The sequence below is a fragment of the Netta rufina genome (assembly GCF_964035555.1).
Source record: "Netta rufina genome assembly, chromosome: 1".
Classification (NCBI taxonomy): Eukaryota; Metazoa; Chordata; class Aves; order Anseriformes; family Anatidae; genus Netta; species Netta rufina.
Window position 1 is genome coordinate 163815851 of NC_140123.1, and position 24820 is coordinate 163840670.

At 43.1% G+C, this 24820-nt stretch overlaps 2 protein-coding genes across 4 annotated transcripts in view; both read left to right on the plus strand.

Annotated features, from left to right (window-relative positions):
* The window catches only part of UBN2 (ubinuclein 2), a gene marked incomplete at its 5' end in the record, with an annotated part of 54157 nt that extends 44866 nt beyond the window's left edge, over positions 1-9291 (plus strand). Inside the window, one exon of the mRNA XM_084300543.1 lies at positions 123-9291. Coding sequence (XP_084156669.1) covers positions 123-172 — 50 coding nt within the window. The 3' untranslated portion in view covers positions 173-9291. The remainder of the gene's footprint in view (positions 1-122) is intronic.
* Positions 9292-10065: 774 nt separating this feature from the next.
* LOC311218667 (putative RNA-binding protein Luc7-like 2) overlaps positions 10066-24820 on the plus strand; it is a 35293-nt gene continuing 20538 nt past the window's right edge. For 2 of the 3 annotated variants that reach the window (XM_084301442.1, XM_084301443.1), the window contains exons 1-2: positions 11848-12206; positions 21568-21662. In XM_084301442.1, coding sequence (XP_084157568.1) covers positions 12146-12206; positions 21568-21662 — 156 coding nt within the window. In that variant the 5' untranslated portion in view covers positions 11848-12145. Of the gene's footprint in view, positions 10283-10381; positions 10523-11847; positions 12207-21567; positions 21663-24820 lie in introns of those variants that run through there. The other variant, XM_084301444.1, reaches the window with a different exon arrangement.

A 24820-nucleotide genomic window follows, 5' to 3' on the forward strand; every position in this document is an offset into this window, starting at 1 on the left:
CAGTGCATTTTCTGATGATGTTAAGGATGAATGTTCCAAGTATGTCTTTTATTTTGTAAGTTACAAAATAAGTTTGTTCATGTTTTTATTCTTCCTCTTCTTTTCCTGTTTCTAAATTGCAGATGGAGGCCAAAGTAAAGGGGACACTAAGTTACAGCGGAAAAACCAGTGACTTCTAGACAAGCAAGGGAGCTGAAGCAGTTCTGGTTGGCTGACAGAATCTGCCCAGTTGGGAAAGTGCTTATTGTCACAGGGCTGCTGTTTCTGTCGATGTTTACATATTCTGATCCCAAGCACTGTGGTGAGAGGAAGAAGAAAAAGAAAACAATACTTGATCAAAGAGAGAAGGAAAAGGGGGACTGGTGCTCCTGGTCATGCAGACTGGTCATAGTTTGATCTTGCCTAAAGAAACAAACATTTTTTTCATCTGTTCTGATTGGCTTTTAAAAGAAATTGATTGTCAAACCCACAGCAGCACAAACATTTTTTTCTGGGTAATATCCAATAAAAAGTTGAAAGCGTGAGAGGAGCTAGAATAGGTCTCTCCATCCATTGGGTGAGGTGGAATCATCTACTTCACAAGTTCCTGAAGTGCCCCGTATAAGATCATATGTAGGTCCTGAGTGTACTGTGTGGTTGTGGACCAAAGGTTATATAGATTAGAAGTGGTGCTGGGGTACTTTGTTGTATTTAAAACCTTACAGAAATGCAGTTTGTGATGTGGGCATTTTTTCAGCTTTACAAGGCTCTTTGGCTATAGAGAGCCTATAGATGTATGCAGTCTCATTGGTTCCAGAGAGCTATCTTCAAAAACAAATCTCCTGGTACATGAGATGTGAGAGACAGGCTACTGGGAAACCCTTTGCTCCTTGTTTATTTTTTTTGTTTTAACATGACTTACATAGGGAGGAAGGGTGTGTGGAAAATTTTCATCATACATAAAAAGGAAACCAACATTTTATTGGTCACACTAGCATTTCTTTCCCACATCCTTTTTTTTTTTTTTTTTTTTTTTGAAGGCATGCTAGGACTCTTTCAGTCCCTCCATTTAAGTTTTCCTTTCCCTTGTGCTTATCTGCTACTGACATTAAGTAATGTTCTATCACATCTTTCATAAAATACAGTTAATTCTTTACCCATTCTAGATCTTCCTCATCTGTCATGTAACTCCTCCCAAAAGCCATGCATTATCCTGATTTGCTAGTAAAAGAAAGCTGAATGTGACTTACTCCAGAGCCAGGTTAATACTGCTTCAGGCATTAGCCAAAGAGGAGTCGTTCAAAAGCGACCAGAGGTGCCTTCTCTTCTGGGGCTGAATGGATCGTCTCCAGCATTTCCAGCCCCTGCTGGCCTGGAGAGTCTCCAACCTGAACTCTTCCTTTCATGGTAGCACAAAACTGCAAAGCTGGCTATTTTTTTATAGCAATACATGGACTGGTTCATTTGTAAGGTTAGGAAGTATCCAGCACATGTTGCACTTTTGACACTAGGACAGAACTTTGCTGTAGAACCCCTTGCGCTGTTAGATAAAAGATGAGAGTGACAGAAACTGAAATAAATCCTAGGGGAAAGACGCAACTAAAATTGTATGATGCCCTTCTCCTTCAACCCTGAAACATTCCTGATCAGAGATGCTGAAATTCCTACTAGCTAGTCTTTCCAGTAGTTTGAGGTGGGTTTGAACCAGTGATTACTGGTCATCTCATCTTCCAGAGATACCTTGACCATGGATAATGAATCTTCAGTGTTTTTGCTAGATTAACTTATAGCTTTCAGGTTACTTTTACATGTGACTTATTTTTCTTAGACCAGAGAACAATTTCTTTTCTATTTAGAGCTCATTTTAATTTTATATAAATATATATATATATACATGAATCTAAAATAATATATATTGTGTATTTAGTATAAAGATGTTGGGTTGAGCTCAGCAATAAATGTTTTTGCACAACACTTCTGTGAAAGACACATTGAATTAAAATAAGATTCATTAGTTCATGAATTTCACTCCATAGCATCAGCTAATTAGCCTTTTAGCTAATGCTAATGTTTCGTATGTGGCATGTTGATTGGATAAGCTTGCATCTTAGTCAAGGTTATTTAGAGTTGAAACATACAGCTACATAGACTCTTGCATTCCTACTAATGTGCAAATTCTATTGAACGTTAAGTACCACAACCTATTTAGATTGCAAGCCTTATCTGATTTTTCTTTTTCTCCAGGAAGGGTTGAAGGAAGAAAACTTTTTTTTGAGGCCTAAGAGAATGTTGATATTTTTTTTTCTGAATTGTCAAACCTGATACTTTTTAACAACCTGTGTAGCTAAGGGAGTTGCAGTAGTTGAGCCATCAAGCAGCAATATATTAAAACACACAGAATAACCCACCAAAAAAAAAATGTCCTAAGAGTTCTACCTCTTCTGTGTTTTCTTCATCAAAGCATCTCATCCAAATTTACATCTCTCGTCTTCATAGTTGCTAAATGAAACTTCAATTGGGAGACTTGTGGCCCTTTAGAATAACAGCACAAACTTTCTTTCAACATCCCTCCCTCTCTTTCTGCAGGTACGACTCACCTTCAGTTAAGGGATATCCTCTCCAAACCTTGAGGATAGAAACTAGTCCTGTCTGTATGGCCTATTGAGCTTCTCAGTTTTTGGAAACAAGTAAACTGATACTGATGGTGAGAATTAAGATGACCATACAGTCTTCATGCCAGTTCAGACAGTCCCCTAGAGGGTAACTGCCTTCAGTCATTATACTGCCGAGCTGCTTTGGAATCAGCAACATAGTGATGAAGGAGTCGGTGTTGCCTTTTCCCTATTCTTCTGTGTTAAACCTATCAAGGCCAAATTAAAGGGAATAATAGGGTGGCTCCCAGAGACATTTTTGGTTAGCACAAACAGGATGGGGAAGTGAAAATTTTCTGCAGTGTCCAAATGCAAAACTAGGTTAATGTTTTACTATATTCTGCATAGCAGCTCTCCTAGTGACATTTCCCCCCAGTTTTTTACTACTTTTTAAGGGCCTCTGGTAATAAATAAACTGTAGTTGTACATACTAAGTAACCCTCAGTATTCACAAGCAATAAGAAAGCCAAGTAGAGCTGTCTTTTCCAGGCAGCAGGGCTGAACTCAGTTTGGGGTCTGTGTATGAGCTAGCATGTCAAGCTCACTGAAAGCCCCAAACGAATGCAAGCAATAATTTCACACACAGGTCTTAGATGTTAAAACCCTCTGAGTAATATTCTCTGCTACATGATCCAAAGCCCCCAAAGTCATGGTAGCTATTGTAAATCCTTTTGAGACACTTGCAAAGTAAGAAGGAAGGCGTCAGGCCACATGAAAAACAGGCTGCAAATTTCTGATACCTTGGACTGTAACTGCAGTGTTCTCCTACTCCAAGATGGCCTAAATCAGTTTGTCCAGCCTTCTCTGATGATTCAAGATACAAGTCACAAGTGTGGATGCTGTGGGTTTCACATCTGTTTTCTGCTAATCAGAAGTAACTTTTAATTACTTGGGTTCTACTTCTTGTTTGAATCCAATCAAAGTTGTCTGATGCACAGAATTGGGGGTGGGACAGGTGCCAAGAGCCTGTTTCCTTCCTCAGTCCCATCACCTGACCCTTCCTCCACACTCCTCCTCCACTTGGTGCAAGACCCTTGAGGACATGAAAACAGAAATCCTGCAACTCTCCCAAGCTGCCATCAGTTGTGTGAACCATTAACCCTCTGGGAGTCATCTTGGACTCCGACTAACTTTATCACATTTGCTGCTACATTCATAAAATGAACTTTTAGCTGTATTTATTAGCAAATTTTAATCTAGTTTACAGTTTGTTTGGTTTTCTTTTGAGTAGTTTTTGCCCACAGATGAATTAGAAGTATTGGGGTGTTTGGGTTTTGTTTTTTTTTTTTCTTTTTTTTTTCTTTTTTTTGAGTGAATTGCTAAAGGCACAGTGGTCCCTCTCCTGTTTTTGTTTTGTTTTGTTTGCAGATGGAATTGCAGGAAAATCTGCAGTCAGGCTAAGCTGTGGAAGGCTTCCTCCCACACCTATCTTTAATCTTTTGCTGAATTAGGGGGAAATCACTAAAGGGACACTTGCTTTTTGTTTGTTTCATAAAATTATCCAGAAAGTGAAAGCAGTAGGTAAATGACTGATTAATTAACACTTTATGCAATTTTAATTTTATAGAAATTAAAAAGTTGGTAGCTTTTTGATTGGTCCTAGCTCTGGTGAAATGGCTGTTACCCTCCATGACTTACTTGATTCAGGCCTTTGTCCTTTGTTTAAGTGCCTTTTTTTTATTTTATTTCCCTACCCTCTTAAACTGTTCTCAGAGATCCTGAAGTGCTGGAAGGCATTTTGGAGGAAAATCTTAAGCTTGCCAAGATAGATGGCTTTATGCTGTTATACTATTTTTCCCTTTTGTAAAAAAAAAAAGAAAAAAAAAGTGTGTAATGTATGTGACTTCATTCATAGCTGCTGTACCATGGCGTTGGTTCTGTATGCTTGTGTGCTTTCTTTCTCTCACGCTCACACATGGGTGCGCACACGTACATACACAGCAATATTCCCGAGAATCCCATAACCGTGTTCATCCTCCTATGTTCTGCTGGCGCTGTTAAACATTTGCATACAAAAGGGGAACATTTGGGCAAAGGTGGCAGTACAATAAAAGCGTGCGTGTGTGAATGTGTAAACGTGTGTGAGAGAAAGGAAGTGGCTAATGAGATTGAAACTTGTTATATTTTTCTCTGGAGGTTTTAAATTTGGGTCTTAATTCACAAGTACAACTGACAACGTTAAATACCGGACTGCTTCACACTATTACTGAACTTGAGGCAAAGATGTGTGGCTAACCTAACTGAAAGAAGTGAGGAAAGAAGAAGGTTAAAATAGCTTGTAACAATTTTGAGTTAAGATGAACTGCAAGGAATCTTGTGTATGGCTAGCCATGTCTGCGTGGCGCTGGTTATTGCAAGAATTCTTAACATTTACCAAAGTTGTCACTTCCTACCGGGCGTCACGTGTGAGAAGGAACTTGGTATAAACTGCAAGAATGCAGCTGCTCTTTGAAGTTAAACCTGACTATACTTCACAAGCTGCCTAAATCATTCACCTTTGAGTACTTTTCTCGCTGTACTTTTTCTTGCTGAGATTTCATTAATGGTTTGTTCTCTTAAAATAATGAACAGTAAGTTCGTGTATTGTTGGCTGCAAGTGAACACTCAAATAGTGTCTGTGCTTGTTTGCTTGTCCTCTGACAGAATCAGTGATCTGCAATAGATCTTCTAGTGATTTTAACTATTCTGTGCTGAGGATACATCTGACTTACTATTATTAGAAACATGCATATCTGAAATCAGCAATTCATTTCTAAACTTAAGGTAACATGTGAGCATCACTAGACTGTGCTTGTTCCGTGATGCTTCCACTGGGGGAGACCTGATTTTGAGTTGCAATATGAAAAGGAAGGGCTTTACCTTCTCTTTTCAGAAACCAGAGTAGGAATGGCTAGAAGAGTCCTTCATACTTAAGTGGAGAGCCCATCTAGAGAGCCAACAGTAAGGTACCAAATGCAACATGTTCCTGTGGCAGAAAATAGCCTAACTGCTATTCCAGTTATCACATTCAACTGAACCTGTTGAAATGAGGCCACTGGTAGATTTCTTTTACCAATCTAACAGTGCTGGGGATAGTACTATTGCTGGTAGCTTGGTCAGTTGGAGTGAGAGCACGTCCTAATCTGCCTTAGGTTGAGTGTGAGAGTTATTCTGTAGTTATCCACATCCACCTATGGCAGTGACTTGAGGTGACTGGGCTCTTCTGTTGCTGTTCAGTCTCTTTCAGGCATGTGTGCTCTTTATTCTAAGCCTATCTGAAAGATTGGAAGTCTACAGCTGGCACTGCTGGTTGACTGTTGTGGTGTTTTTAACACCTGAGGCTGTTCTGAAAATCACCATCAGTCTGCTGCTGCTTAAAAAATCACTGCCAAAATAAGCAGCCAGAAATAGCCTGGCTTAGCCACTGGAAATATAACCAAACGTTGTTGGGGAATGCTCTGGTTGTGGAGAAGTCTGGTGTGGCTCCATCATCCTTTTTCTGTGACCCAATGATTCCTTGCTGCTGTAATAGCCTTTTGGGGCCGCAGGAAGCCCTGCTGCTGCTATGTGTTATGCTGAGAGATCAGCATGGCCTGGAATTGGGGATGCACAAAAGATTCCCTATGGCCATTTTTGCACACTCCTTGTAAGTGATACTGTGCTGATCTTGTCAGTTGTCAGTAGTGGAGGATATAGGTCTGTTGTTTTGTAGACATTCTTTGACAGCTATAATTATATAGAGCAACTCTGGAAAAAAAAATCACACTTCATGTTTTGTATCTAGAAGTGAATTTCAGCCTCTTCCCTTGCCATGTCTCCTCCTGATCATTTAGTAACCATTAACTAACAAGTTTTTCTTTATGCTGAAGTAATCCAAAACAAGCAGTGCACATTGCCTTCTATCATGCTTATTACTAAAGGTGTTTTTTTTGGCCCAGCAGCATGTGCAGATGTATTTCTTGAACAGATTCGGTTACATTTGTCACTGTCCAGTACCAACAGAAAAAGGCAAGAGAATCAACCCAAACCAGTCAGGAGATACCACTGCTGCAGGCCAAACCAAGTAGCTGCTGAGGCAGCCAGAGCTGCTTTTGAGACTTCTCAGATTTCACCAGTGGTATGGGATGTGGGGGAAGAAACTTTCTTGTGTTCTCAGCTTTCTCCAGATAAGGCCTTAGTTTGATTAGTAGTCACTAATATCAACTATGCAGATAAGTATTCTTTACATGTCTCAGTGTTACATGCATTCCTTCCCTCAGCTACCCTGTTAATACATGTTGAAGTTTTACCCAAAGAAAATTGAATATTTTTTGAATGTCTGTACTGCAGAACTCTTTTTGCTACAGTGAAGAAAGAAGTTTGTATCTCAAAAAAGAAACCCTTTTGCTGGTGCAACACCTAGTGTCAAGTGTCATGAAGTTGCTTCAAGAGGGAAGCTAAAATCACCTCTTGTGACAAGTCTTAGTCTGAGAGCTTTCAGAATATTCAGCTCTCAAAATTGGTTTAAAGAAGCCGCAGCAATGTTGTTTTTTTAATGTACTGATTGGATTTGGGGAGAAGCTAATGAGATCCTGTGTTTCCTTCCAATATCAGAAGTAAATCAATTCCTCACTTAAATGAAGTTGCTTCTAAACAAGAGGAGGTATCAGCTACCCGGTAGCTGGATCTTCAAATAAAAGCTAATTTGTGATTCCCCGGGTATTTCTCGCTGATCTTTAGTCTTGTATGTAACTACAAATAACAATTTAGCTCAGAGGTGAGAACTGTAGTGTGTGTTTTATTGCCAGTAATTCCATCATGTAGCAATTAGTACCATGTTCTTGCATAGTTCTCAAGGTCCCTGTTGGAAATAGATGGAGAAATATTTTTGGACTACTGTTTAATGAAAAAAATTTACAAAAATCATTAATGCTATTTTCCCCAAAAAGTCTACTGAGCAGCATTATATTTTAGCCGTTAAACTGTAGTACCCTTGTTCTGTGATTTGTCTCTTGTAGTCTTCTTTTTACTGAGGGTTAGAAGCATTTTGTGAGTAATCCTTAAAATGTTGGTATTTTCTAGCTTAAAGTCAGGTGCTTATAATAAAAGGCCATCTGTGATTGTAACGTCTGATGATAACAAAAGCACTATGTTAAGAATATTTCATTGAAAATACAGGTGTGGATTGTAAGGCCCTTCAGTTCTGCCTGGTAACAAGGCTTAGTCAAGAGCAGAGCTTCCACATCAATTCCTGCCCACCCAGCCAAGGGCAGTGGGGGTCCTCCCACAGACAGGTTTGGCCTCTGTATCCTTTGTTGTCACATTTGGCGTATATATTTTTAGCAACTTTGGATATAACCAGCTTAACCCTACCTGACTTGCTGATCCCCAGGAGAATGAAGGAGGCTATGTAAAGTGAACAGCCGAGAAACCAGTGGGCTGAGGGTTTTCCTGCCCTGCTCTGTGTAGCTTGGAGCAGTCAGTCAGTTGCCTGAGCATTTTGTTTCAAGCAAAACTAGCGTCCTTTGTAGTCCTCTTCTTCAAAGGAACGCACAGCTACTAAGATGGCAAACCTCTTTGAGTTGGTGATTCCTGTGATGCTGTACTCAGTCCCACGTGAATTTGTATCAGGTCACCTTCCTCCTTTTATTACTTCCGTATTTCGGATCATAGGGCTTAGTGACAGAGGATCCTAACAGCCACGTGCTTACCTGGTGAGCTCTCCAGAGAAACTCCCCTGCGAAATGCTCCCCTCTTGTGACAGCAAGCCTGAACAACCAAATGCAGCTACGTTTGGGTGATTAGCACCACTTTCATTTGGGTTTTAGGGAGGCGTGTTCCACTAACTTCAAGGGATACTGTGTTTTTAAATGTGTGATTTCCTTCCTCTCTCCTTATAAAACTGGACCTGAACACAAATTTTGAGTTGTTGCTTTTTTTTTTTTTTTTTTTTTTTTTGGTAATAATCTCAGGACCTGAAAGATTGTAGCATTTAGTGTGTCTTAAAAATGATGTACTGTACCAGCCATGGATTTTGTAAATACACCTGTCTCCCTTTTTTGTATTTTAATTTTTTTAAGTGTGTAAGGCTCTTTGCCAGAGGAACTGGTGCCTGCTTAATTTCCATCCTGAACTGAAGCAGGAAAAAGAAGAAGCTGCTGCCACAAAAGCCTGCATCAGTTCCAAATGTGTATACTGTTCTGGTCAGTTTAATGGCTGTTAGTCCTTAGTATTATTTTTTTATTTTAATTGGGAAGCTGGTTTGTTCCCCTGCACATTCCCAGTTATGGCTAGCAGAGCCCTATCAGGGAGACTATAAATCTCTTGTGTGTGACTACTTGATGTTTTCACTCCTTCCAGATACTCAGGTTCGCCACCCCTGAGAAGTCTGATGTTCTCAGAAGTCAGGGCTGTTGGCCCTCTGCAAGAAGAGCTGGAGCATGTTTTTTGCTTTTTCAGTGCTCTGTTCCAACCAGTAACGGGGCTTGTGTCCTATGAACCTTGCAGATGCCACCAGCTTCACCACCTGTTCCTGGAGGGGCTTTCCCTCTTTTTCTTCTGCTTTCCTGAAAGGAGTGCAAAGATTTTTTTTGGCAGCAGTTTTGCTCTGGGATCCACGTTTAGACAGCAGACCCCTGTTCTGCAGTAGGAGCCTTACGCAACTGGGTGTAGCTGTTCCCTGTCCGTAATGGCGACAGGCTTTTTTCATGAGTGTACTTTTCTTTTTTTTTTACGTCATGTGTCTGTGCTGTATTAAATAAAGAGGAATGTACATATTAGCCCTGTCTGTGTTATTTCTCACAAACAAATAAAGATGTGGTTGGGGATGTTGGGGGGGGATCGTTTCTCTTTGTTGTTAAATTGGATGGGGGTGGGTGGTTGCTACAGCTTCCTTCAGCCGAGGCAACCCCGAAGCAAGGGCAGCACTTCCAAAGTGGTTTATAAGGAGGGGACCGTCCCTCCGGAGGCCGTTACTTCGAGGCCCGGCCGTGCCCTCCTCGCCTGGCCCTGCTCTGGCGGCTCATGGCGGCCGCCATTTCCCTGCTCCCCGCTCGCGGGCGGCGGGAGGCAGGCGGGAGGCGCCGCCCAATCAGCGCCCGGTGAAGGAGCGAGGGGCGGAGGGCTGGCAGAAGTAGCACCGCCGCGCAACAGTCTCCGCGGCAGCCCCAGTGGCCTAATGGATAAGGCATTGGCCTCCTAAGCCAGGGATTGTGGGTTCGAGTCCCATCTGGGGTGGACTTCCCTTTTTACCTCTTTTTTTTTTTTGAAGTATTATTTTTTAATTTTTATTTATTTTTTTTTCAATTAAAAAAATATATAATTTTTTTTCTGCGTCCAAAACGCAGACCCCGAAGCCCCCGCGACGGGGCGGTCGGGCGTTGCCTGGGACTTTGGTTGCACGAAGCCTCCCCGAGCACCGCCGCTCTCCCCTCCCCGCCCAGCAGGCGGCCGGGGCCCGGCCTCGCCGCTCGACCCCGGCCGCTCGGGAGAAGCGGGGGCGCGGGGGCGGGCCGCGATCGCTCCGCTCGGCGCTCCGCAGCCGGCCCTGCCGCGAGATGGCGGCGCTGGGCTCCCCGCTGCGCACCCTCCGCGGGCTCCTCCGCGAGCTGCGGCTGGCGAGCGGCCCTCCCGGCCGGCCCTACCGGGACACGGCCGCCTACCGGCACCTCCTGGCGGCCTTCCGCGCTCACCGGGTACGGCGGCGGCCGCCGCGGCTCCCCCCCCCCTTCTCCCGGCGGCGGCGGCGTGAGGTGAACTTCGCCTCCTTTTGCACTGTCGCCTCCTCTCCGCAGGTCACCAGCGAGAAGCTGTGCCGGGCCCAGCAGGAGCTGCACTTCCAGGCCGCCACCTACCTGTGCCTGCTGCGCAGCGTGCGGCACCTGGCCGCCCTGCACCACGAGTACCACGGCCGGGGGGAGCGCTCGCCCGAGGAGGTGGCCGGGCTGGTGGGCTTCCGCCTGCCCCAGCAGCCCGGAGGCAAGGGCTGAGGCGGCCGCCGTGCGCCTGCCGTCGGCTCCCCAATAAACGAGCCCCGGGAGGGGAGGCCCCGCTGGCTTGGTGTGTCGTGGTGGTTTGCTGTCGGCGGGTGTGGGGTGAACGGGGAGAAACAGGGAATCCGCTCCCCAAGGGTATCGAGGGTACCTGGCCTGCCTCTGGGTGCCCGGTGTGACAGGCGGCCGCAGGGAAGGAGGGGGGTTGCCTATAACGGAAAATCAGGCCAAAAACCTCATTGCTGAGATCTCATGAGGAGTTACAACTGTGTTTTCTTGCCCTAAATCTCTAGGTGAAATTTGCCCGTTTTCTGCAGGGTTTTCCTGCCATAGTCTGTACATTGGAAAATTCCCAATGGAAAAGGAAAGGCCCAATTTCCAATTCCAATGTCCAAAGGAAAGGCCCTTTCTTTGAAGCATCAGAAGGTTCTTGCGAGTGCTGCTGGAGCACTTCCCCACCTTGAAGATTTTCATCCATGGCAGTGACCTACTGATAATAACTCAAAATACTGCTACCTAATGAACTGCAGCTTTCTGAATGTCTTGGCAGGGTTGACATTCACACTAGGCCTTTTGTGCCTGTTTCCCTGTGAATCCTGGAGCAGCTTCATGTATCAGTGAAATGACGCCTGCCAGTTACACCAGTTGTGTGAGCTGGATGACAATGAGTTACAGTCCCAGCAACAATGCTGTTCTATTGCCCTGCAACCTGGAACAGCAAGTTTATTTTTATAAGGAAAGAAACACAGGCTTCAACTCTCAGAAGAGGCTTGTTCTGTGCACGACGCATAAGAAACCTGTACCAAGGGTGCCTTACAGGGGCTATAAATGCCAGGCTGGGCTGTAACCGCGGGAGGAGCTTAATAAAGAGCCACCAACAAAAGCGCGCTCGGCTGGGCTTTGCCAGGAGGGAGGACAAAGCGCTGTCAGAAACGCGCTGCGAGCCGAACCGCTTCCCCTCAGCCCCCGCTGGCCTCCCCCGTTAGTGCCCAGCAGCCCAGCCCCGGGGCGACGGGCGGGCGGAGCGGCCCCTCAGGGCCGGGGGGGCGGCGGGCGGCGCGGAGCGCGGCCCCCTAAGATGGCGGCAGGGCGCCGGGAGCGGCCCCCGCGTCACGGCGGCCCCGCGGGGCCTCCCCGCCAATCCCCGCGCCGCGCGTCGCGGCCAATGGGCGGGCGCCGAGCGCTCGGCGGCGCTGACGTCCGCGCGGGAGCTGGGGGAGGGGGCGGGGCGGGGCGCGTGCGCGCGGGTTTCCGTTAGCGCCGGCGCGCGCGCGTGGCAGGCGGGAGGAGCGGCGGGGGGAGGGGAGGCGAGGCGGCGGCACCGAGCCGGGCGCGGGGCAGAGGCTCCCCCGCTCCGCTCCGCTCCGCTCCGCCCTCCGCGGCAGCGCCCGCTGCCCTCGCTGCCCTCCGCGTCCCCCCCGCGCCCTCGGCGGGGAAGCGGGGCTCCGCCCGGGCCCGCGCGGTGACGCGCAGGGGGAGGGCCTCGGGCCGCGCCGGGCCTCGGGCCTTGTAGGCCGCAGTCGGCGTGAGGCGGCCGGGCCGGGCCGGGCCCCCGCCGCGCTCAAGATGTCGGCGCAGGCCCAGATGCGCGCCATGCTGGACCAGCTGATGGGCACGTCCCGGGACGGTAAGCGCCCCCCGGCCGCGGCCGCGCTCGGAGCCGGGGCGGGGGCCGGGAGGGGGCCCGAGGAGCCGCCGCCGCCGTTGTCCGCCCGCCCTAGGAGCGGGCCCGGGGCCCCGCGGGGGCGATGCGGCCGCCGCCGCTCTGGAGGCCCAGCCCGGCCGCCGAGCGCTGCCCGCGGGGCCCCCGGAGAAGCGGAACCGCGTCGCGGCAGGGCCCGGCCGCGTGGCTCGGCCCCGCGGGGAGCAGCGGGCGGCCCCGGCCGGGCGGGGGGGCGCAGGCTGCACAGCCCCAGCCCCCCTTCCTTCGGCCGAGCAGGGCTCTCGTGTCGCTAGGGCTGTCTGAAGTCTGACCCAAACCATCATTTCGGCCGGCTGGGTGGGTCTGCCCGCCGCTCTCTGAAAGGCAGGGTTTAGTCGCTCCCAGCGGATGAGCTCCCCCATTTTTTTTTTTTCCCCTTTGTTAAAAAGAAAAATACCTCATTTTAACACCTAGAGGCAGTCATCCCGAGACAGATAGGCACATTCAGCCTTATGATCGCTTTGCAGTCGCGTTGTGAATTGGAAAATTATCGCTGTGTACAGGCTCTCAGATTTATTTTTTTACATGCTCCACAGCAATGTTTGAACGGCAGCGATCCGTAAATGTAGATAGTGTGGCGACTGCTAGGGAGGAGGAGGCCCTGGTATGATGTGTAGTATCTCATTTATGAACGAGAGAATGCTGCACCTGAGGGTAGACTGTGATTACAGATGATTTTAGTGTTCTGCATGTTGTACTCTCTCAGGTACGCTGCGTGTTTGTTGAAGCTTCGTGCTTTATTAATGATTATCTGTGTTCCCATGCACTGGGTAGGATATATGAACTGGGATTTACTTTGCACAAGCCGGTCATCTCTTGGAACCGGGGCAATATGATCATCTTTTCACTTTTTTTGATAGAATTTAGAATTTTAAATAAACGTAGCAAGTTTTCACGTACCCAGGTTATCATAAATGCTTCCTGCTACATACTTACAGCTGTTCTAAACAGGGGCACAATAACCTCATAGGAAAATCACTGCTTAATTATGGAGAGGTTGCTTTCCAGTGCAAGGCCGGTTAGCAAGTAGTCAGCATGCAGGATCTGACTTGGAGCGTTTTTTTTTCTCGTCCGAGCAGATTTTGAACGCTTCCTGTTGTGGTGTGAGCACACAGCCTGGCCATGTAACATGGTGCTCGTGAAATTCAGGGCTTCCCGGTGCTAGCACCCAGTTTGTTGTCTCAAAAGGGTACCTAAGACTGTGCAGTAAGCTTAAAAGGGGTGAAGGCTTTCGCACTTTTTGAATGCGTTTTCCACTGGCGGTGGAAGAAGGGCGACTGACATGTGAGAGCTGCTTAAAGATGCTAAATGACAGTTGCACTTAAGACCTAAGCCAGGAAAACCAATCGCGTACTAGGTTTCCGTTAGCTTCGTGAGAAAGCAGGCGCTTTATTGATAACTGTATCGCCCCCACCCAACCAGCTTGTAAATCCAGAGCTGCGTGTGCTGAAGTCAAAGTGGCTTACTGAGAGGAAGCATCTAAACAAAGTTGGCAGGATTGGAGAGGGTAAGGAAAAAAGGCTGTTAGCAATACTGGCTTCCATTGTTGGATTAGGTGGAGAATTGGGAATATCAGCGTAACACCATTTTAGTTCTTTTTTAAAAACAAAGAAATAAAAATTCCAGTGGAGCATTATTTAAACCAGAGTGCTCCCAGGGACTGAAAAGCATCCTTTTCTGTGAAGCTGGTACCCTAGTAAATTCAAGGCCAGGTTCAAGGTCATTGAAATATTGCTGGCCTTGTGAGTCGTGGGTTTTGGCTTCTTTTTTTGTTTCGCTCCCCCATCACCTCTGACAAATACTCTTGTTTCTAGTAATATGCAAAACACGGCTTTTCATTAGAGTGTGGCAGTCCTGGCATTTCTTGGTGGAGCAGAGCTCTCATTTCCTCACCTGTCCCCATTGCCTTTTATTTTGCTCTGCCTGGCAATAGAATAGATCTTAAAATGCTTCTAAAAATACCGTTTCTATATTTTGTTCAAAATTACCAAAGGGCCTTTGAATTTCCCAAGCAACAGAATGTTACCCTCTGCGTAGTCTGGTGGATTTTTTTGGTTGGTTCTCTTTTTGGGTTGGAAGAGGGACTTCAAATTAAAATCTTCAGTTATATTAGAAAAAGGCAGGTCAAACACTTGGTCTGAATTTGAGCAGCAGGGTAGATAGGCTCACAGTCATGCGACACCTCTCCATGCGTGGTACTTCACTTGCTGCCCGGTACCTGCTGGGGTGTGACGTTGGATGCTCTGCCAGCAACCCTGCTGGTGCCCTCCCGTTCCCTGGTGAGGCTGTGGAGTAGAAGGGACGTGGCAGGTGCTCTGTAGGTGTTCCTGGGGAGTTGCAGTTCTTAGAGGTAAATGGGGATATCTAAAAATCAGTTGCATTGCTAAAGCCGCTATGGTGAAAGTGTTCTGTGAATGACAGGTAAAGAGAGCTCTGTGAAGCACCTGTGAAACCACATTATTTTAACATGAGTGGTTTGGTATTTTTCAACATCTTAAATAAATTTACCTAACCTGAAGTTCACTTGCATGCTTCTCTGATAAGAGGTAAAGACTGGGTTGGACATGGACCATACCCAAAAATAAGTAAATAAATGCTGCATAGATTGAGATGTCAGTAAAAAGCTGGACTAACTGAATACAGTCGTGACTACAGATGGAAAACAGCATACTCTGAAGTATGTCACTGCGGGCACTGATAAGCTGGCATACCTAGAGAGGCTTAAATATAAACTACTGAGTATGTAGCGTGGATTTCCCAAATATTGAGAAATAACGAGCGCTGAAGTGAAGTCGCTGACCTTACGTACTTGCATCCCAATGTTTTATTCATGTTATGCTGTTTTTTCCGCCATTAGCCATTAAACTCAATGGCTTTGTCACACCTGACAGTAATTAAAAGGTTAGTTGAAGTTGAATTTATGGCTCAGGACCAGGGCTGTGTGAATTTGTCATTCAGAGGTACAAGGAATAAGCTGATAAAGCATCATTTTTAAAATGATTTCTTTTTTAGCTCAGAGATTCATTACATATTTCTAACAGTATGCCTGGTTTTGCCATCTCTGTTCCCTGGCAAACATAACAGTTATCCTAGTGCAAGGATCATTCCCAAGTTAATTTGTAAGTGACTCCATTTATTAAAAGAAACGTTAATATAATTGATATTAGTACCCCAGGGGTGCGGTGTTTTTTTTTTAAGAGCGTAGCAGAACTGGGTAAGATTGCCAAGTTTTCCCTAAAAGGCCTGATCGTAAAGATCCTGTTTTGTCTCAAATCAGCATATCTTGCTCAACTAGTTGATTTTCTGCCAGCTTGGTTACCTGATCTGCCTCGCCGCGTGAATGCTGGAGTCATTGCAAGGAACAGGCTAGAAGCAGAGGGTGGAGAAGGGTCACTGCCTTAGACAGTGGTGTAGACTCAGATGAGGTCTGAATCGTCCTGTAACTCAAACACAACATCTTGAAACTGCCAGGACTCGACCCTTGCAAATAAATGTTTTTTTTTTTTTTTTTTTTATACAACTGCCACTACATCAAAATGAGGTTATAGTCTAAAAATATGACCAACTAGCAGTTCGTTAGTCTTCTTTATAGACAAGGAAATTTGTATGTGCTTTTGAAGTTTACATGTGGTTGTGAAAGTGTTCTGCCAAGCTTCCTAACAAATATTATGCTATATGAATAGCAGAAGCTTTAATCTTTGGAGCCTTTAGATGTATGGAGCCCATATGTACGAAGTGTCAGTCAGCACCTCTTTTGTTTCACCTGCTACCCCTTTGGGCTGAGCTGCTCTGTTTGGAGTGTTAGACCAAGTTCTTAGGTGTTAATAGCAAAGAGTTTTCTTTCTCTAGGTATTCTTATTTCAGTGAAAATAACATTTGGCATCTGTTCACATCTTAATCAGTTTATCAGTTTTACCCTAGCTGCTTTCAGTTAGTTATCTGTAGTCGTGGTTCCTCACGTGTGACCTTTCTGTCCTCTCTGTTGGGGAGAAGCTGAAGTGACACCCTGTGCTTATCTTAAAGTTACATTTGTTCAGTGAAGCTCATTATATGGTAACAGAAGCGCAATCAAGAACTTGTAACCTATTTTTTAATTAGCATTTGTGTTTGTAGTGCTTCTCTTCAGCAGACCAGCTTTTTAATTTGTGCTCACGTTTGCCTGTAGTGCCTTCACTTCAGCAGAATTTATCTTTGTATTTCATTCCCATCTTGGGGAGCAGAGAGGGAAACATTATGGGTCTTGCCTCCCTAGGGTAGGATAAAGCTTCTCAGCACCTTGAAGCTGTACAGCTGTAGCAGGCATGCAGGTGACAGATGGATGTGTTGTCCACCAAGAAGTGCAGCAAATATTTTTGCATGAGTACTTACAATGGGTTGAGACCGGTATTTTAAGGGTATATAGGTTATGTTTTCTGGTTTTGTAAATTTTGCACATGGAGGTGGAAGTTAGCATGTGCATTTGGGTTTGGTATGTTGTTGCCATTACTGCAGGACTGCTAGCCATTTGGGTAGCTTCAGGCTGAGAGCCAGATTAGGGAGCCAGGAGCCTCCTCTGAGAGCTTGTCTTTCAGATATGGATCAACACCAAAATACAGGTGGAAAAACAGTATCTTTGGGTGTGAATTTCTGCAAAACCTACCAAGAACGTGGAATTGATATCAACTCAGAAATAGAAGCAACACACGCACTTCATGAAAAGATAACTTGTTAATCAGGAGTGATTTGGTGGCCTGAAGAGCAATGATTGTGTTCAGTGAATTGCGTGTATTTGCTGGATTCATTGTAAAGTTTTTGGTACTTTAGCCCTTAAAAATAAGGAGAACAGTGAAGGATTTGAGGTTTATTATTATTTTTTTTTTTTACTATAGCTTTGGGACACTGTTTAGAATGACACTTCAGATGCAAACAGGCATATTCTTGCCTGATAGGATATCATTGTTACATTCTGCTTGTAATTCATTAGCTAAAAATGGTTTTATTGCACTAAGCATTTACAAGGATTAATTCAGTCATAGCATAAAACAGAAGAAATCCTGCTTAGAAATGTGTTACACTAGAAGTGTTATGGTGAAGGTGTGTCTGGCACTGGTGACAGTAAATCAGAATTAGCTGCCCATTCAGTCTGCAGTAGGAACAGGACCTTCTGTGACTGCATGAACCTCAGTTAAATAAAGATGCTGAGTACTTGTTAAACAAAGCTTGTTTTGCTGATGAAATTTGCTATGCAGCCTTTAACCTGATACTCCCCCAGTTAGCTGTTCATGAATAAAGCTCTGAGAGTCCCTCGCCAAAATGGTGGGACTTCAGAAATCTGAGTGAAAACCCAACTGGTTTTGGCTGACGGAGCTTAATGCAGGAAGTCAGCAGTGTGAAGATGAACGTGCACGTTGTTGTCTTTGCGTGGCATGCACCTCTTGTTGAGGATGAGAGGTTATGCTTGGTTTCCAAATGGTAATCTCATCAGTGCGCTGGGATTGTTGTTGGGAGAAGGTTAGGATACAGGAGAGTTTTAAGAAAAAATACTGGGTGAAATAAATGATGTGCAGCTAATGCTAAGCAGTGTCAGTACAGACATGCTCATTCTGCTGGTTTGTGATTAAAATACCCGGGAATGACATTGTAGAGGCTTGTTAATAGGTTAGACTTGGGAGTTAGAGTGGATTGTAGTCACAAATGCATGTTGTGATCTTAGCCTCTGGATGTTCCTTAATCAGCTGTATGAATATTGATGTCAATTTTGTCATCAACATACTTAACGTGAACTAGAAAACCTCCTTTAGAAAGGTGACTCCAGCACTGGCATCTGTAAGATACAGTGCTCTGATATTTGCTTCCAGCATGTTGTAGATCTCAACATAAAACGTGTAAGTGTAGAAATTTCCTTTTAATACACGATGATGTATTATGATGTATTACGTTATTTATTTTTATATATGTATATAATATATATAATGTAATACTTTGTAGAAATGTGGTTTGGGCCAGATGCTTTGAGTAAAACTAAAGCTGCTACTTCTTGAGGGGAAAAAAAAATACATATTTTTTTCCATATAAATTTTATCAAACATGATTTTTTTTTTTTTAATGGAGAAAATCTAATCAGAAACATTGGAGTGGCTTATGGTAATGGATGTTGCCTCCTTTGATTTCTTTAATGAGTGAGCCCTAAAGATCAAGCAGTTGAATACTCTGCTGTGCTTTAGAGGCTGGGTTAAATAAGTTGCTATTCTGAGCTAACATAATGATTTACCTATTAAATAGAACTTTTAATAAGATCAGACATATTGGTGAGTGTCCTCTTTGTAGCTGTTTAAGGATACTTTTAAAATTTAAATGACTGCACCTACTTAGTCCTCAGGTGTATTATTTTCTTTCTACAGAAAATATAAAGCCTCTTCTAAGTCCTCATAAAGATTCCTTAGCATTCAATTGGTAGCGTGGCCACGAAGAGTGTACCAACTTGACTGTAGTTTGATGTGGAGAAGTACCACCTTGGCTATCTGACATACCACTTAAACCAAGTCCTGGGATTGGGAGCAGTCAAGTTCATGCCTCTGTTGTTTGAATTGTTAGAAGGCATCCGCAAGCCTCCAGCGAAAGGCTGACTGGCAGGCACAGAGTGGGTCTGTAGATGCTGTTCCCCCACTCAGCAGCCCGTGTAGGCCCCGGAGGCCATCGCCACCTCAAGATGATTCATCTGTAGATCAGCAGCAGAACATAGCTTCTGTCCCTGACAACATGTCTGCGCTATTTTAGGAGCATTGGAGCCCACAGAACCCGTGAAGAAGTAAAAGCACTTTTTTTTCCTGAGGCTGTCAGACTCTGGAATGGGCTCCAAGAGGGACACAGGATTCAGTCATTGGTAGAACATAGGACACGGTGCCTTTTCTTTTTGATAAGCCTTTCCTGCTGGAACACCGTAGCTTAAAAAGAAATGTGAATGTGTGACAACACTATCTATAGACAGGAAAAGGTAAATATCTGGGTGTTCTGTGTGTGGGAGCCTCTCTGCAAGACTCTGAAGTGCTAGACCAAAGGCACAATGCAAAAAGATTGTCAGTTAAAGCGCAAATGTGGAACACCACCTTAAGGCTGTCATTTGTTCAGTTCCTGCTGCCATTTTTTTCTGTGTCATCTTGTCCCAGTTAGCTAATTGTGATTATCGTCTAGCCCCTTAGAGGAATAGAGAGGGTATTGCAGCTGTAGAGTCAGTCACCAGTTGCGTTAGGAGGAAGAAAATGAATGACCTCTTGATGTTGAGGTAATGTCTGGGAAAATAATTCTTTCCAACTTTACCTAAGGAACCATATAAGTCTTTCGGCAATTTTCTAGTCTTTATAACTCCTTAACTCCTGATGGGTTAGTGCTATTAGGCTATCAGCTGTCTTTTTTTTTTTTTTTTTTTTAAATACTTTTCTTGATTTTGTTCATTTGTCTTTATATAGAAGAATCTTTACAGTCAACATGTATTTCTAGATGCTGTGTTAAAATTGCTGGCAGAGTCTATTATTCTATACAAACTGAACAATCTGGCCCCTTGTTTTATTTATAAAGGTTCAATGTATCTTTGCCTGCCTACATCAATCTGCAAGGGAGTGTCAGAAAGGCCCCGCATTCGCCGAGCCGTGAGTTATCGCTAACTTTTCAGATGTGTTAATGAATGTGGAACAAACGCAGTTATGTGTTTAAAAAAAGAAAAAGGAAAAAAAGAAACAAATATGGATCCACCTCCTAAAAAGCAAAACAAAACTCAAAACTCTTTACTGCAGTAGCAGGCGTGATTATGAAGGGATTGCTTAATTTTTTAGTAGTGTAAATAACAGTGAACGGTAAGCTTTATTTCTAGAAAACCTATTGTTGAACTGCTTTGAAGCTGTCTTCAGCCTGTGGATTACTGGGTTTAAATGTTGCATTCTGCTGGCATATTAAGGATGTGGTATTCTTGGAAATTTTTGTTTGCTTAATAATCTGGAACTTGGCCCATCTGAAAATGTTCTATATTAGCATCCTATGCATAGAGCTGATATTTTAAAAATGCAATTACATAATAGTAAGAAAGGCTTGAATATGTATTTTTATTATGTTGTAATTACCTAAGTAATGAATTGGGCTTCTTGAATCGTATCATAGATTCAAAATTCTCAGCATTTCCAATCATGAAGCCATAAAAACAGCAAAATGTATCTGCACTCTTTAAAATACTTGATGAAATGGAAAAGGTTGCTATCTAAACTCATTATACGTCTTTTTTCCTCCAGCAGCCCTTCTTGCTTCAGTAATTCACCAGTAGGTTTTCGATGATTAAAGATATTAACAAGTTGTTAATTTTCATGTATAATAGATAAATACTGAGAGAGATTAAGGTTTTATCATGCCTGTGTCTCAACAGCAAGAGAGCCATAGCAGCAATCTCTCTTCTGAATCTCAAAAAGTGACAATGACATTATGACTTGAAGGAAAACCCATTCCCTCCCTCACCCCCAAAATACCAGCTGGTCACTTTGATCTGAAGACTTCAGGTCTTGCTCCCAGATGGGGTCATTTAAACTTTCAATTGGCCCTCAGTGTGTGGGCAGGTTGATGCTTCTGCTGATGCGGGAACTACAACCTGCCATGATGAAGATGCAATTAAGATGTTCCCATCCCAACAAACAGCATGTAGAAAAAAATACGGTTTACGAGACGGTTACATACAAGCATCTGTAAAATAACTTTGCACGTAGGCAAAGTCCATATGTTTGACTGACTTTTTTCAGGTTTGTAAGCATTTAAATTCATTCTTCTGCCAACTCTTTATGCTACTCCCATCAGAAGTAAGAGGGTGCTTTGCTTCAAAGAGCAAAACAATAAAATGAGTATCAGGTGGGATTCAGTGAAGACTCACCGTGTTTCATTTTCTTTGAGGCTGCTTTTATTTGCTAATTGTTGCATACAAATACATCACTATTTCATGCAAAATCTGAATAGAGCATTATATAGCTCATTTAATAAATGCTGTTGTAGCAAAGTGTTTTTAAACAAATATTCTCTTTCTGGTTTCAAGCACTTCTCATGCTGCATTTTTGAAGCGGAAGTATGAGAGGATTTTTAAATAGCATTGTAGAGCATTAAAATATGTATTTGGTTTTGGTTTTATTTGGCAAAGAAGCATACAGTGTTTTAAGTTCTAGTTTCCATAGGCCTTCACTGTGTGACAGGGTAGTGTTAAAGCTTTGCATGTAACTTGCATAACATACTTGGCTTCTTCAGATTTCTAACCTGAAATACGTTGATTTCTATATTGCAGGTGACACGACCCGCCAGAGAATCAAATTCAGTGATGACAGAGTGTGCAAGAGTCACCTTCTCAACTGCTGCCCTCATGATGTCCTCTCTGGAACTGTACGTAGCTAAATACTGTTTTATTCGGATAGTAACGGAGGAATAGAATTACACTTATTCTTTGTAATATCTCTGTTAACATCGTGTTTTTCAGTAAATACATGTCTAGTGCTCTCTGATAGCATTTGTACCAACTTTTATGTAAAACATCATCACAAAGGCTTTTTTTGTTTTCTGTTCTGTATGCTAATCATTACATAGAAATTCATTATTGTTTGCTATAATGTATAAAGTCTAAAATACATGAAGATACTCATTATGCTGTAGCTGTGTTTTAACACTGGTACCATTGTAACTAACAGAAATACTCCTCTAAAATTCCATATAAACATGTAAATTATAAAGTTAATTTCCTAAAACTTCCTGTTGTACTGAGAAAGTATCCCACACAAATACTTGTATAGTGATTTTTCTTCAGATATATTTTTGTGAAAGCGGTTGAAAGTTCAAATAATTATATTCCCAGCAGCTGAGATATATTGAACCTAAGAGACACAGTGTACAACATCCTGTTACTGTCCCATTTTTACAAATTCTACAGCAATTTGGAAAATGGCCATTTATGGCATATTAATAAATTCATTTGCTTGGCTTGGATTTTTGAGTACTCTATATCAGAAGCTCCTATGCCTGAATATAGCAAACAAAGGGCTTTGGCACATGCCAGTAGCTTTTTCATTACACTGGTGCTTGACTTTGTGGTGCCTGATTAAGGTAGCTTATCCTTTGTGAAAGGAAGGCAAGTTGTATTGCGTTGATTATGGAAAAAGGATGTTCATGTAAGCAGTTACCTTAAAATATGCACAGGAACTTGCTGTATAGCAATATATATTTTTTTCTTTGTGAAAATCCAGTGGGGTTGCTTGGAGTCTTCCCCCCTTTTGTAATGCTTAGCTAAGTTCCTTTTTCTACCATGGCTGTTACTAAATGTTGAAGAATTTTAACCTAATGTTCTGTGATGGTAGAGAAATTAACAGTAGAGAGATGTAGTATGATGATACGCAGAGTCTCATGTGCCTCCCATTCTTAATGTAGTACTTGAGTAGCTTTTCTCATTCACATTGGCATGTTTTCTTGTCCTGTGACAGAGGGGAAAGTAAGTACTAGAAAAGCATGTCTTAAGGATTATTTGAGGCATTATTGGTTTTCTGTGCCTAATCCTTCCAAGTGACTGACTTGATCGAAGCCTTTAATGAAATACAGACTAAAGTCCATTTGCAAAATGAAAAACTGAAATATGTAGTCTTGGTAACTGATTTACTTGTTATCTCTCCTTTAATGCTCTTCACAAATAGATGTGATTTTTACATTACCACAACACTTCTGGTTATTCAAAAGGCTTCAAACATTCATGCCCACACTATGTTTTACTAATTTAGGCTCTTCTTGTACTGACAGACCTATAGGTACAGCCCATCCTTCCCACCTCTGAAGAATCCCTAGAAAAGCAGGCAAAACTATATTTGTTAAATAGCACATAAAGAAGCAAACTAAATACTAGAACTGAACTAGAGAACTTAGTATTTGTCTTAATAAAAAAGGCAGTGGGATAGAAAAGGCCTTCTTGTTGAGCTCCTTTATAAGTCTGCTAGCTTTCTAAGTTATTTTTTCCCCATTCTTAAAGACATTTTTTTTTCTTTATAGCAGAGATCTCTTATACCAAAATTCAGGCTTCTTGAAGTGCATGAGATATTTGGTATTCAGTGAAGATAATTCATACTAAAGATAGTGCATTGTAAGTGACGACAATTTGATGACAATGCTTTGTGTATCATTGCATGTGTGGTTTTATTGTTCAACTTATATCTGTGTTACTGCCCAAACAAAATGGGGAAAGGGAGAGAAGGTGTCTTCCCCATCTATTATGTTGTCTGGTGTTTTGGTCTTCTTGCAATGATCAGAAGAGCTTACTGCTGGGGGAAGATAGGGGACATAAATGTGTGCTATAAAAACGTATGAAGTCATAGTTCAGAATTCGCAAGACGTTACTGTTAAAAGGTTAATTAAACAGCTTTTTATTTTGGTGTAATCTGTATAAGCAAAGATTCCCAGAATGGCTGTCATCAGCAAGTAAGAGATGTTTATAATTACGAAAGCTCTATGTATCATGCAAAAACACCTCTTAAGGTGCAAACCCATTCCTGTAGGTTGGGCCTGTCTACTGAGTCTGTTAGTTCTTGCTGAAAGGTCTTTTCCATCTTCTACTGGATTCTTCTGCTGCTGCTCTTGGAGTATTAAACTAAACAATTTATGCAGTGAATTTCCATAACTTACTTTCTTCCTCATGATGCAGTTAGTCATCAGACGACAAAACGTGTTCCATGATGTAATTCTGGTTCCAGAAAAAGTGACTGACTTAATGCTTTAAGTGGGAGTAGTGGAAAGGGACTTTTAAGAGACAGGTTTTACATGACCTATCCAATGTTCTGCTGTTCACCTAGTCATGGGTCTGAGGAAATACACCTTCTGTCTTAATCACACAGCTCTTAAAAAGGCAAAAAACATGTAGTTTGTCTGAACAGTTTATTGTTGATCTGGAAAATAAATGTGGAGTTTTCTCCTAAGTTTTGATAGGAAGATTTTGATGCATCTTAGTGTTCAAGTGTAGGTGATGAGTATTGAGCAGCTTTTAGTTCAAAGCCAGAATCTTACGCTTCTCAAAAAAGAAAAAAGTTCTGTTGAGCCGTTTTATAAAGTTAAATCTCTTTGCTGACTGCATTATCAGTATAATGGGCACAAATTGCCATTTTTTTAAACTGTCGTAAGATTGTCTGCCTTCCTGTGAGTTGCATATTACTGTTCCCATTTGCAAAATGCAGATTTCTGTACTACTCCAATCCACCCACTCTTTGAACAGCACTCAGGGAAGACATTCACAGATACATGAGACAAATGAAATAACTGTAATGAGTAAGCTCTGTTACTTCAGTGTGTTCTTTTCCTTAATGGCCAAATACCCAAAACTCCACCAAGGAAAAGAGTGCTGATTTCCCTTGATGATAAAATCGTGTTCCCCAGACTGCAGTATGTATCAACAACAGTAGTGCACACACACTTTTCTTAGGAGATTGGAAACTTACTCTGTGTTGTCTGTATTTTTGCATGCATCGTCTCTTCTTTCTTTAGATCAAGTGTTGTCTCTTTATTTTTAAGAATAC